This window comes from Aphis gossypii, unplaced genomic scaffold (assembly GCF_020184175.1).
Source record: "Aphis gossypii isolate Hap1 unplaced genomic scaffold, ASM2018417v2 Contig00112, whole genome shotgun sequence".
NCBI lineage: Eukaryota > Metazoa > Arthropoda > Insecta > Hemiptera > Aphididae > Aphis > Aphis gossypii.
In genome coordinates this window covers 8,375-24,189 of record NW_026083019.1, presented here as the reverse complement: position 1 = coordinate 24,189, position 15,815 = coordinate 8,375, and the positions used below count along the sequence as shown (strand labels likewise).

The following is a 15,815-nucleotide window of genomic DNA, read 5'->3' as shown; positions in this document are numbered from 1 at the left end:
ATGGTGTAAAAAAAAAGTAATAATAAATAGATAATAAATAACATAATAATACGTGTTGAAATGGTTAATTCAAAAAAAGGCGGCAATTAGTTTAATTACATTGCGAACCACTAGGTCGAAACGTCCGCTAGGTTCGCGACGGTCATCGGCCACTTTTCATGTCGCGGACTATAAGTAATATATTTACTGCAGCAGTTTCAGTGTGTTTAGCATTATTTTAATAGTTTATTTTTGTAAATCTATTATTTATTGTTATACATTTATACGATAATTAATATTAAATGCGATGGATGAAATTATTTCACACGCAGATTTTTTATTATTATCTGAATCTGAAGATTTGTTTCCGGATCCGGGAAGTGATTTATTATTAACTACTCTAATGCCGGGTTGCATAAAAGCGATTATTTAATGAATTGTTATTTTAATGAAATGTTTGTTTTAATGAATGATTAAATACTTTAATGAACCGATTGTGTTGCCTAAAATATGTATTAAATTGTTTTTGGTTTATACCTAGTATGTGGTTTTTGATTAAGTTTGTTATCACCAAATCGAGATGATATTAGAATAAAATATGAATCATGATAATATTATCGTAATTGTTATATTGTTAATTGTTACGGTCATTGCCCTGTGACTGGTGTATATTATTTACTTTCGTTTTCATAATTTCGTTTGTGAATTTGTAAAAAGGTGTAGGTACCTATAAAACTAAAAAAATGGAAGACGTGACGATGTGTGACGTTAATAAGAGACAACGAGGTAAAAATTTTACAGAACACGAAAAAGAGGTCTTAATTGATCTGATTTTGCCTTATAAAGCCATTATTGAAAATGTAAAAGTAAGTACAATTTTTATTTAAATTAACTGAATTGTTACTTTTTTGTTGTAATAAAGTAGGTACCTATTAAAATATTGTATTTTAATACTAGGTATTGTTCATTAAAATATGAAAATATTAATAATTTATAATATAGGTATTAAAATAATATTAATATTTACTAGTTGGTAATAATATCTTTTTGCCATTCAATTTCTGCATTAATTTAAAATAATTTGTATAGACTGATGCTGTGTGGAACAATAAAAAAAATGAGGCATGGTCAGAAATTGTTGTAGCATATAATGCAAATCAAACGTCTGGTGTGAGAAATATAGCCCAAATAAAACATTTGTATGATACACAAAAAAGGAAAGCTAGGAAAGAAAAAAGTCAGTACAAGGTCTGTATAATTTTATAAATTATAGTATTAATTGTTAGAATCTTTATGGTATCTAGATACCTATCTATATCAGTAATGACAATATTACATCAATTTAAATTTGTACAATTCATTAGTATAATCACCCAATTTAATTAACATTAAATTATGGCTTAGAGAAATCACTCAGCATACTATGTTACTATGTTACCTTGTGATTTTGTACTTAAATATCTAATTTAGGTGCAGCATTATAAAACTGGAGGTGGTAAAAATGCGTCAACATTATCAGATGTTACTCAAAAAGTAATAGGTCTACTCGGTGACAGGATGGATCCACTTTTAAACAATGTTGATTGTGATGCTGGCTATAATGCTAGTTAGTAAAAAATTACTTCATTAAATAATAGTATAAGATAAAATTACATAAAACATAATTTAATGAACTACTTTATTCAGGTGAAGATATAACATTTTTAAGTGGTGACCAAATAATTGTTGAAGAAATTTCAGGGGATGAATTAAGTTTTCATTGCTCAAGTAAGTATATTATTAATAAAATAAATTTAATGCATTAAACAGACATTCAACATGTACCTACATCAGTATAGTTTCTTCACAAAAAAATTTTATAAACAATAATTACAACCAATAGATATGAACATAATATGGTAGAAGACAGGTATGTTTCAATAGTTTATTACATTTCATTTAAATATTAATCAATTTATATTATATTTTAATTTAATAATTTGTTTATTAATTCCATTTTCTTCTTTATCAATTAAGAGGACGTCATACCCGCATGTGTTGTCTGCATCCTACACACATACAAAATAACTAATTTTTGTTCAACAGTTTCGATAGTGTATTGTTAGTTTTATTTTAATTTTTAGGTGCATTAATAGCAAATCTGGTTAAAGAGAGACCACGTCCCTCGGGCACAAATTAATACATTTTTATTATTTTTAAAGAGTTGTTTTCATTTGTGGGGGCACACCACCATGTATTGGCCACTGGGTACCTGAAGGTCTTAATCCGGGCTTGGTTATGACTTATGAATTTATAAAATATTACAATTTAAAAATGACTATAAATTGTATAAGAATTAAAATATTGTAATAAAACCTACTAGAAAACACAGATTATGTTCTTACCAAAAAGTATGATAATAGATCAATTCGCTCTAATATCAAAACTGCTATCGAAACTAGTAAATGAAAATTTTCTATGTTGTATGTCTGTAAGACGGGGATAACATAATGGGTATGTCCTCTTAATATTTTATCAATAGCTATTAAAAATTCCTAGCATCCTTTCATTATTAGTGTTCCTATTTATTTCATACCTATATTATTGTGTAATACAAGTATAATTACTGGAGTGTCTTACAATAAATTCATAGACGTGCTTAGACAAATTTTTTCAGTTGAAAAATGTTCAATATTCTATGACCTTGACAATGTTATAAATGATCTCACTAAAAACAAAATATGGTCCTTTTCTATAAAATATACAATAGCAAATTTCATTGTACTTATTCACATACAAGTATACACATACATATTATTCAAATAGTAGGCAATTAAATTCTACCTGTGGGCATGTCTATGATTAGTCCTTTCTTTATTTAAAATAATTCCTTCCTATCTTTTTCAATCTTGCTAACAGCTGATTTGGATCAAAACAATTCAAAACTGAGTATTTTGCACGGATCCACACCTAAAACTTCCAGTTCCACTTCCACTTCCTTACCTTCTAACACTCCTCAACACATTAGGCATGCAGAATCCTCATCAACCTCATCATTAAATAACAAACAAACAAGTAATACTGGCAACAAGAAAATTTATGAAGGCCTTGCTGTTCTAAATGATAAACGACTAGAAAAAACAGAGAAAACATCAAAATTTGAGGATGAAATGCATAAAATTAAGCTTCTTAAAGCAAAAACAGAATTTGAAACTTGCCAATTAGAACACAACCTTATGGTAAAAAGATTTAAATATGAGTCAGAAAAGATGGAAAGTGATGTTCGTCAAAATAAAATAAAAGAAGAAATTTTATTACTAGAATTAAAACATAAAAAAAAAATGTGGGGAATAGAATAACTATCCCTATCTATTATTATTATTATTATTATTATTTTTAGCTTAACTATTTTAGACACTATTATAGACATTATAAATGTATGGACTTCCCTACTAATTATTAATCGATTAAATATAGTTTTTAATATTCTTTATTCTTACATTTGTTAAAACTTAAAATTAAATCAAATCTTAAAATTTTATTCTATATAATACACTTTTCTTTCTTATTAACATTATTACTTACATATGTATTTTTTATTTAATTAACTGTGCTAAATAATTTGTAAAATATTATTTTTTGAATATTTATTCCAACTAAGAAAAAACTGAATTAATTAATTGTGATCTGACTAAATTTCCAGTTTGTCTTATAGGATTTGCGTTCAATTCATGTAAGAACTCCGGTCTAATTGGCTCTTCATTATGTGGCATTTCATCTCGCTGTTGTAATAAGATATTATATAATACAGCGGTGGCAACAATAGTCTTCATAGATGTACTTAGTTTGGTGCGTATTCCAACAGCTAAAACAGGAAATCTTCTTTTCCAAACTCCAAAGACCCTTTCAACAACATTTCTTGTACTAATATGTGCTCTCTGTATAAATATAAAATACAATTTTACTTGCATCATCCTATTTGTATACTTAATTTTTTTTTTTTTTTTTTTTTTTTTTATTAGCTATTAGCTATTAGTTTACAACTATGACAGCTCGACTATTACAGAGATAATACATAAAATAACATTAAACATTAAACATTATAATACATATTAAATAATAAAGCCAGCATCCAATATAAAGGTAATTATTAATTTAATGGCGGTAGTATATTTTGTATTAAGTATGGAGTGGATATTTAAGGGGATATCAAGAGTCTTAAGTTCATTAACTAAAATAATGCGTTTGAGTTGTAAGGCAGGGCAGTCAAGGAGAATATGGGATAAGTCACAAATGCATTCATTCAGGTGAAGAGTACAGAATGGAGAATCATTAAGGAATTTTTGCATTTATTCAAATTAAAATTGTTGGAATTTAAACATATTTAAATACATTTGAATACCATATTACTTGAAATTGTTTGTACCAATTAAGAATAACACAAACTTATATTTTTCAAATAGTAACCCCTTTTTACTACCTTGCTTTTAGTAATAACTACTAAGTTACATTTTTCTAACACATGGCGTACACATAAGTAATATTATAATGTAGTGCCTACCCTATACTAAAAGTTGGCTTTACAAGTACCGAACATATACAAGTGGCCTATTGACCTTGTAATTGTAACATTTATGGTTTGAATAGCAACAATGTTCAAAATTTGAATAAATATTTTATTAAAGAGAAAATTGGAGTTAAAGAAATCTTAAGAAATCACCCAGTACATTTGTAATTAGTAGTTTTCTTTAGTAAGTATAAGTATTGATTTAGTTGTTTATTTACTTGATAATTTTCTTCTGCTGGTGTTCTCGTGTTTAAGAGTGGAGTCATTAAATAATTTCGACATGGATAACCACCATCCCCTATCAAAAAAACATTATTCCCATATTCATGGTTTTCAAATTTTGCTCTGACTAAAGAATTGTCGAAAATTGTACTGTCATGAACAGATCCTGGCCATCTATAATATATAATTATTAATTATACTATCTGGTCTATTGGTACAGTATAATAATTTATGTTTACCGAGAAACAATATTCATAATTTCCATATTGCTATTGCATATAATCTGAACATTGAAAGAAAAATACCCTTTTCTATTACGAAACCGTTCACCAATATCACTATTAGGAGACTGTATTCGTATATGAGTGCAGTCTATAGCACCAATAACACGTGGGAAATTTCTTATTTTATAAAACCCTGTGGAAACTATACTTCTTTCATGTGCGTTCTGAGGCATGTTAATAAACTGAGGGCAAAGAAGAGCAATAGCAGTTGAAACTCTTTTAATAGTTCTACATACAGTAGATTTATTAACTCTGATATGATCACCAATAACTGCCTGAAATTAAAATTGTATAACTAATATATTTGTATTTATTGCTTTAAAATTTATTTATCCTAGGCGTAAATAGGGGGGTAAGGCTAAGACCTTAAACTTAGCCGTAGCTTCACCCCCTTCCCAAATCCAAGAAATAATCCAGGACAAGTATATATTATACATATATACATATTGTACATTTTCTCTAGTCCTCCATCCCAAAGAATAAAATTGGAATTGCGCCTAATGTATTTATTTTATAGTGAAACTTTAATTATTATGTTTATTATATTGTAATTTAATATATTATATAAGTTTTACTTGAAATGTTCCAGTAGCATAATAACGAAGAGTTATTAAAACTTGTACTTCTGGAGATAGTGCAACATTTCTTTTTGTTCCATGTTTAACATATTCAACAATAAGATGCATTAAAACACCAAAAGTTTCTTTTGAAAGCCTATTAATTAAAATATAGTATTATTTTATATAGATGTAATTGCATGTATAATAAATGTAGAGATTTCCTATTCTTATAATAAGTGTAATAAACAAACATTGATGTATGTTAGACGTAACCAAACATACACTAATGTATGTATGTTTGGCGTCAATAGGCTCAGTCTGCAATCTGATCAAAGGGCCCTTAGGTTATACTAAAAATTGTTAGCTCCGCTTTTTACTTGTTAATTTTTGTATTTATTGAGAGGACGCCAAACCCACACACGTGTTGTCTTTGTTTTATTAACATGCCTATATCGGCTATATCATAACAAATTTGCATTCGACAAAACATAATTTGTAACGTTAGCTTTAATATTATAATAAATTTACCTATTATCAAATTTAAAGATAAGAATATTATCTAGAAAATGACAAGGTACTTCACTTTTTATATAGAACTAAAATTTTTTGGACCTAAGCAAATGCAATCACTAAGTAATTTTGAATTATTTATAAGTCGTAAAAAATATTTGTATAATAGTACCATTAATTTATAAAATTCAAATCATAAGTGGTCTATTAAAAATAATATCTGAAAATTTACCTACCTAAAACGGCATTTAAAATCGAGGTCATCAAACTCTTCGAGAGGATTTATTCTATCTCGGAAAAGCCTTGGCCTTGGTAGATGAAATAACATATCCAAGAAAAATTCATCATCGGAATCCGATGTACTTCTTGCTGAACTAACTGACATTGATAAACGATTTATTATTATATACTACTAAAAAATTACTATAGATGGATAATATATGTAGGTATATAATATGCAAATTGTAATAACTAGTATAACTCGTAGAGCATAATATAACGTAGGCATATAATCTGTCCTGAGATTTGAGAAAATATATAATTGTGCGATAAACACATAGGCCATAGACTTATAATTTACAAGTCTATTTTATCAATATAAACCGTTGCTTAAATATTTAGTGAGCCGAAATCTGATCACTAATTTAATGATCTGGTAACCTCTAGTTTAAGGAACCAATAAGTTTAATGAACGTTTAATGATCCATTAAATAATTTATTCATTCAATAGCGCGCTATTGGTTCATTAAATGTTTAATGAACGTTTATGCAACCCAGCATTAGAGTGTTTTTTATTGAAAGAACTGAAATATTTTCAAGAATCTGAATGTTATGGGGAAGTCTTTGTTGTAGCTGTTTAAAAAGTAATATTAAAAACTTTTGACATCGATTTCTTAATTGCATTTCTGCATTTGAATCCATTTTCGTATCTTTAATTTTATTTTCAAACATATATCCCAAGTATGGTTTAGAACATACAAAACTTTCAATGTTTTTACATGACAATACATTTTCTCTACATGTTGGACTTACTAATTTTTTTCCAACTGACTTTACTAAATTGGTCAAATCTGATAATAATTTTGTTGAATCTGCTGAATTTGATTCAAACAATTTGTTTACCAACTGTACCTCATATAAAATAGGTTTTAAAAAATGTAAGTAAGCCAAATTTGTTTCATCATTATATATATTATACAGAACTTCAGCGGTGTAGCAACGTTCTTTAAATCGAACTATATTAAATAATGTTTTCAATTCCAGCCATTGATCCAAAATTCTACTTATAGCGGATTCTACTGACAACCATCTAGTACCACAAGACTTTACAATCTTGAGAGGATCATGACCATCGTTTATTGTTTTATACAAAGTTTTATACTCATTTTGTTTTAATGACGAATGAGCAAACCAATTAAAAGTTTCCTTTATTAAAAAATCATACGTCTGGGAAATGATTCAGCTGCAGCTGCTGACACAGCTAACTGAAGAGAGTGACAAACACATGGTACTAATATAAGTGAAGGAACATCAACTTTTAGCTTCTTATATACCCCATTATTCACTCCAACCATCACTGATGCATTATCAGTTCCAATGCCTACTAATTTGTTTAATGGCAGCCCTTTATTTATAAGTGTTTGTTTAATAGTATTTGTTATTGTTTGTGCATCACAAGCTTCTATTTCAACTAAACTTAAGTAAGTTGATACAACTTCACCAATTTCTCTGTGTAAAAACATAATAGTTATACCTAAAAATTTGTTCACACTTATGTCTGTTGATTCATCAATTAAAATACTATAGTAACTATCACCAATACTTTGCTTCAGATTTGACACAAAATGTGAGGCTAAAACCGAATTTATTATAGCAGTACATTTTGTTCTGTGCAATGATAAATTTAAGGCTGCTTCACTAGTTTTAAACTGTTTTGCACAAAGTACTCCTAAGTGATCCACAGATAATATCGAACAATGAGCAGCAATAAATAAACTTAAACTCCCTGCAGCTGCATTTGAGGCTACTGAATCTTTAACATATGTTGAAATTGACTTAGACGTCGACACCACTCCAACAGCATTTAAATGTTTTTTTGATTTAGCATGCATCAACAAATCAAACCGCTTGGCATTAATTTCAGTTTTGCAATACTTACATCTGGCTTTAGAGGAATTTGTATCAATTTCAAGTAACCAATTTTTTAAGTCTTTGTCTTGAAGCCATTCTTTACGAAACTTTTGTAAGTATTGTGGCTTACCCATACTTTTACACTTAGCACTTGAATATTATTGAATAATAATACACTTTACACTTCAATATTACGAATACGAGGAATCACTACGATTTTATCTACTGTGAATAACACAATGTTAATAAAAAGTACATTCTACAGATAAATAAAATGTACACGGGAATAAGATTCTATTTGTCCTTTGAAATATAAACATCACTGGTAATTCCAATACTAATAATACATATTGGTACTATATTACCATTAAAAGTATTTTTATATTAATCTGTAATTCAACTAATACAAAAAAACAAACATAATAAAACGTTTGGGACCTATGATTATTTACAATAAATAATAGTTATAATATTATTTAAATTTATGCGGGAAATGTTGGTATATTATCATATATTCATATTATGCATAGAACCTTATATTATAAACCATAGATTATAAAGAATGGATAAGCCATGAGCCCTTTATCATTCGTTTTTGTATTTGTTGTGTTATCTATTGCTATATTCTAGCAAAGCTTCCTTAAAGAATTGCTAGTTTTCTAGCTAACTGCTAGATACTGAATTTAATAGCTAAGTGCCCACTGAAAATAGCTAGTTTTAGCTATAAAACAGCTAAATTGGCAACACTGCTAGCCTATATAAAATGATCACACACACACAAACACGAACTAATTGTATAATACACAAAATAATTTAAGGTATAATAAATAACAGAGGTAACAACTAACAAGTAATTAGGTACGGCGATTAGCGCCTATAAACAATAATATATTATAATAATGAGTGTATAATAGTAGCGATTTGCGCTCTATAAAAAATATATGCACTAGTGGCGATTCGCGCCACGACAAAATGATAAATATACAAATAAGCGGCGATTCGCGCTACTCAGTAAAATATGGTCCACGTTAACAATGCGTAACACGAATAAGGTACGATCGAGACTGACTTAATATTACGGCGGCCGTGTTAAATGATAGTCGCCAGCCGATCTGGCGGCGCGCGATAGCGCTTTAATCTACATAATATTATATAATAATTCACCGGACAATAATAAACATAATAAAGAAACATAAATAAATAGAAACTAGGTTGTGTGTGTGTGTGTTGTGTGTGTGTGTGTGTGTGTGTGTGTGTGTGTGTGTGTCGCGTACTAGTCTGCGTTATTCGCGATCACATACTATTTGGGCGTCAACAAATATTGTTGGTTCTTATCGCCATCTACCGAGAGCTTTATTGTACGCTATCGAAAAAACCGCCGAGTGAGCAATCTATAGTATTTATAATCAATGGTTATACCTACAATATATATATAATAACTCACTCTAATTTTATTTTAAAACAATTGTACAAATACCAGGTAGACGAATAGGATAAATATTGTGAAGAACTAGAAGTATTTGAGGGAAGGGATGTGCATTGGGATTTTTAAGAAAAAATGGGGACCTGTATAATAGTGGGCGGCGGCCGGCGAGTGTATTATAAAAACATTGAATATTGATATTTTAATACCTATCGTATGTCTTCATGTTTAAAAATGTTTCTTAAATTACGTAAACTGACATTAACAACGTCAAAAACGTAATAATATATAATTATTAATAACGAAATTTACGAAATTAATAATAATAATAATTATCTTGATTAAATGATCTTAGTTACAAGACATACAGATATTAGATAGAATATGTTATTACGAATATAATATTGTGCTATAGCAAGGTATAATACAACAAATAGTATATTATTATAATGTAACGGCATTAAAAAGAAAAATTATTATTATTATTATTATTATTATTATATTATTATATCAAAATTAATATTATAATAGTATAATATTTCCTGATAGATTTTGTATTTTATAACTATTAAAATAGAGTACAGATAAAGTCAATTGTATGTCAATGTGAGTGAGTGAGTACACATTAGAATACGACAATACGTCGAGTCGTGTTACACTATATAGTGTGCGTACTGCGTTGCCCGTGCTCGGCGCGCTCCTCGGTATACTGCTATCATCCTTATCGATATTGGTTAATATAGCTATTCGTTATTTTAAAAATAAAACAAATATGGACATACCTACGCACTACGCTGGAAGACGGACGAGGGGGACCATCAACACAACACACTAATACACTAACACAGAATACAGATCAATATTCAATAACAGTATAACACTATTAACAATTTAACACGTCTCGTCGGCGTCGTTACTCGTTAGTCTAGTCGTTAGTTACTATTCGTGTCGTAAGACGTTAAGCCTAAGTTTTCGTAAGTCGTAAAGTCGTTAATACTGATAATTTTAAAAACGCGCGAAGTCGCGACTTGCTGCAAGTTCGCCGTCCGCACTCTGCAGTATCGCACTTCCATTATATGCTATTTGTATCAAATCTCGCACCAGTCACAATAAAAATAAAGCACAATTCACTATACAGTAGTATTGTCATCTATTCGTCTTTGGTCTACTGCAGGTCTGTGACGCCGTTCGTACAGTTTTACGCCGCTCGTACAGTTTTACGCCGCTCACACAGTTTCACGCCGCTCGTACAGTTTTACGCCACTCGCTCAGTAGTCAGTTTTTCGCTTCTCGTATAATAGTTATACGCCGCTTGTAACTATTTTAAGAAGCTCATACAGTCGCAGGTACTTTCTGATACTTGAGTATCGAATTTCAAAACTGTTTTGTAAGTGGAATGTAATATAGTAGGTGGTAACTGTTCACTACGCTCACAAATTTAAATTGTAGCGCCAAAATTTAATACCAGGGCTCGCGTGCGCTGCTCCAGTGTCGACTGTGATAACGGTTCGCCGTTATCGCACTGACAGTGAACAGCGACCGTTGATTTTTGTATTTTATTTTTAATATATTATGTAGTAGTTGTTGTACTGACTGAATTTTTATCTTTCGTTTGCGATTTTTATTGGTGTTTTCGTTTTCAATGTTTATATAGTTTTTCGGACACAACCTCAATTTATTTATACATTGTTTTCTGTTGTTGGCTCGTTGTCTTTTGGTCTCGTGTTGTGTGTCAGGTCGTTGAGTTTTCTTTTCCACGTGGAACAATTTTTTTTGTGTTCAAGTTTCTGTAAGTATCGTTCAGCCACTCGGCTACACCATTTATTAATATTATTTTCCAATCTAGGACGCACATAAACATACTTAAACACGTGAATTATTATATTGGTGAATTGCATGTTCCTTTTGTGAATTATTCGTCTCAGCTGGTGGCCCGTTAGTCGCACGTTCTTGGGATTGCCACATTTTATTATTATATTGTATTATTTTTTATTGTACAAGTGTGTGCATCCCAAGACGGTAGCGTTCTGGTTCGAAGCCGCTAACGGACACCAGTTGGCAGGTAATCGGCTGACGAGCCTTTTAAATTTAATATTATATTTTTTCTTGGCTTCTTGCTAGTCAAGCAAGGTTGCATTTTGTATTGTTTTATATTATTATATTCATTAGTTGCATTGCTAATCAAGCATATTATTATATTCATTAGTTGCATTGCTAATCAAGCACATTATTATATTCATTAATTGCATTGCTAATCAAGCATCTTATATTAGTATACATTATATACATTGCCATGTGCTAATCAAGTATTTTAATTTATATTAACTGCATGCTAATCATGCCACATGGCAGCTTGCACTTATTCTGTTTTGCATTCATGTATGATAATCAATCATTAATTTATATATCATGTTTTATATTTATCTGCTAATCAAGCATGAATTATTATTATTTCTTTGTAAGTTTTACCAAACATTTTCATTACATGTTGCCATAATATAGCATAGCCTTTTTTTATATAATATTGTTATTTGTTTTTATTAGTACCAAATACCCTTTAAACATATGATATTCTGGTAATCTATTATTTCTTTTATTATTCAGGCCGTTAGCGCTGCAAATATTTTCTCCCAACGGCCAGTCGTGAAGGCATCCTTAGCTAAGATGTATTTTTGTATTTATATTTTTGTTAAGAGCTGAGCGCGACAGTAACTATAAAGTATAAGTGACAACTGTTTTTGTGTGTTTAATAATTTTAATACTTTGGTATGCCAAAATTAAAAATAAGTAGATCTACTAACTCTCATGTCCCGTCAACACGAACCCAACGTCGTGACGTAACGAGTCAATTTAATCGTTTAAATGATGAAATAAATACAACAGTTGAAACTCATCAAAGCCAAAAACATCCATTAAATTCTGAAATTGATTATAATACTGCCACTAACCTACCTTTAATTTTAGAAACTAATAATGGCTTTAACAATTTATTAAATATTGTAACAAATGAAGTACCACAAAATATTGAACCTATTATTGAACCATATACATTTCCTAGTCTTATTAACTCGACATTGAACATTACAAGTTCACAGTTTCAGCAGTGTGACAATGTAAATTTTAATCTAGAATCACTAGCCGAGTGGGCTCTTAAAGAGAATATCTCTCATAGTTCTCTTAATAAATTACTATTATTGTTGAAAACCCATGATTGTTTTAACCATTTCCCTAAGGATACCAGAACTTTATTGAGAACGCCTATAAGCATTAATTCAATTCGCATTGTAGAACCAGGAAAGTATTTTCATTTTGGATTATTAGAAAATATTAAATTATTCATAAATATCACTGAAAATATAACTAAAATAAATGTTGTAATTGGTATTGACGGACTACCTATATCGCATAGTAGTTCCAGTCAATTTTGGCCCATTCTAGGATATATACGACCTAAAGATCAAATTTCCCATTCATTGAAATTAAATGTGTTCATAATTGGTTTGTGGTGGGGGTCATGGTAAACCAAAAGACAGTAATACATTTTTAAAAGACTTTGTAACAGAAGCTACTGAATTATTACTTCATGGTTTTGAATTTAATAATAATCATGTAACTGTTGTGATTAATGGAATTTATTGCTATGTCCCTGCAAAGTCTTTTGTTCTCAAAACAAAAGGCCATACAGATCTTAATTCTTGCTCTAAATGTACAATAGAAGGTGAATATTTACATTGGCGTACAGTCTTTGCATATACTGATCATTCTACTAAAAGAACTCATGCTGATTTTGTATCTAGAACTAATGAAGAATATCATATAAGTGAAACAAATACAATACTTCTCGAACTTCCCAACATAAATATAATTGATATTTTCCCCTTAGATTATATGCATTTAACATGTCTGGGGGTGATGCGTAAGCTTGTTTTACTGTGGATGAATAAGGGCCCATTAAATGTACGTCTTAATAGTGCAAAACTTAAATGCATATCGACAAATCTAAGTTTAATTAAAAAATATATACCAATAGAATTTTGTAGAAAACCTAGAGATATCCAAGAAATAAATAGATGGAAAGCAACCGAGTTGAGACAATTGTTACTGTATACTGGCCCTATAGTTTTAAAAAACATATTAACCAAATCATGCTACACAAATTTTATGTGTTTAAATATTTCAATGATAATTTTATTGAGTAGTAATTTAGGAAAGTATTTAAATTTTGCTAACATTTTATTAAGACATTTTGTCAAGTCTTTTGGTGAAGAATATGGAACACTGTTTATTTCTCACAATATTCATGGCGTTTTACATTTGGTAGATGAGTACAGAATATTTGGACCACTGGACAATTCTAGCTGTTTTCCATTTGAAAATTTTATGAAAACTCTTAAAAAATGATAAGAAAACCTGATAAACCTTTAGAGCAAGTTGTAAAAAGATATAATGAAACACGACATACAATTAACAAACTTCAATGTAATGTATCTACTATACACAACCCCGATAACATTATTTTAAAAAATGAACACAAAAAAGGACCTTTACCAGGAAATGTTTATGGTGTACAGTACAATGTTATGATTTTGGAACTTAAAGGTTTTACTTTAAAAATAAACCAAGATTCTGATTCCTACTTTGGAACAAATGATGGCCATATTGTTAAAGTTTTTAATATTGTTAAGGAGAATCGGTCATTGTCTTAGGTAAATATTTTACTGAAAAAAAAACTTGTATGAAACTCCAATTAAATCAAGTAAATTGGGAATTTTTATTGTAAATAATTTATCATCCTCAATAAATTTTTATTGTTTAAATGTAATATCTAGAAAATATATTTTATTTCATTTTGAAAATGAAAAAATAGCAATGCCTTTATTTCATACCGAGTAAATTATATAAAAATAATTTTCATCTAAATAATTTGTCATATGTAAATAATGTATATTATTTTATTTGTTTTTATAAATTTTAGTAGGATACTTAAATAAAAATATTTCTCATATCTTCTAAGTTATATTATACATCATATAGCTAGCTAGATATAATATATAAATAATCAATAAATAATTACCTCCTTTCCAACTACTTTAGTGTAAGTTAATATTTAATCTATGCAGATCAAAAATGTGCTCAGTAGTTCAGTTTGAAGATGGGATATGTGCTATTCCATCATCCTGGTACAAAGATAAAATGTGTGCATGGCCAACTTAAAAAAAAAACGTGAATAAATATATTGAAAGAAAAACTCCATTTAATGAATTGGAATTTAAAAGAATAAAAGCAAAACTATTATCAAAAAATATTGGTATGTACATTATTTAATATTTATACATTAATTTTGGTGTTTATTATACCTAATAATGACTAAACATTAATCTGTTGAATGCAAAATATATGTATACTTATCCACTATATTAAAAAAAAAAAAAACAGAATTTTGTTTTTAATTTATTATAATTAATAGCTATTTTTGTCCTAGGTCATCAATTTGATTTCTCATTCTTTTTCACCTGCACAGATTGATTTCAATTATTTGCTTCAATATTATATAATATATTTTTAAAAAACACCATTATTTTATATTTTGTTATTATAATTATAGGTTCCTTACTAGAGGCACGAGAAAAAGCAAAAGAAGAATCTGATTTATCCGACTTCAAATTCAATAATTTTGAAAAAAAACGTAAAGGACAACAAATGTCTAGCAAACATAATTCTTACAAAACTAAGCTTTTAAAAAAGTGTTCACCTCCTATATATAAATCACCTACTATAACATCATCTTCAGAAATAGGTAACTAACTATCTTGTATTAATTTATAATGTATGCTGTACAGGGCCGGCGTTAGGGGTGGGCGACCTGGGCCTACGCCCAGGGCGCTTGTTGAAAGGGGGGCGCCTCAATGATATAATGTTAAAACTTAAAACTGAAAAAAATATAGTATAGAATATAGATGATAAATGATTATTATTGTCATTCACCGTTCGTAATCGCTATTTATTTGGAATATATATATATATATATATATATATATATATATATATATATATATTAGTAGCATCAGATAACAACTGACGCGATAAAATGCATTGACCATTGCGATTAACATTATCGATTATTTCTGTAATATAACATATAAGTATATAACACATAATAT

General features: G+C 29.0%; 1 protein-coding gene across 1 annotated transcript; it reads left to right on the top strand.

Moving 5' to 3' along the window:
* The first annotated feature begins 722 nt into the window (after window positions 1–722).
* Window positions 723–1,784, top strand: LOC126553264 (uncharacterized). The gene is made up of 4 exons (XM_050208412.1): window positions 723–845; window positions 1,069–1,227; window positions 1,450–1,585; window positions 1,666–1,784. Exons 1-4 carry the CDS (start codon window positions 723–725, stop codon window positions 1,782–1,784), a joined length of 537 nt encoding a protein of 178 aa, XP_050064369.1.
* Window positions 1,785–15,815: the final 14,031 nt, after the last annotated feature.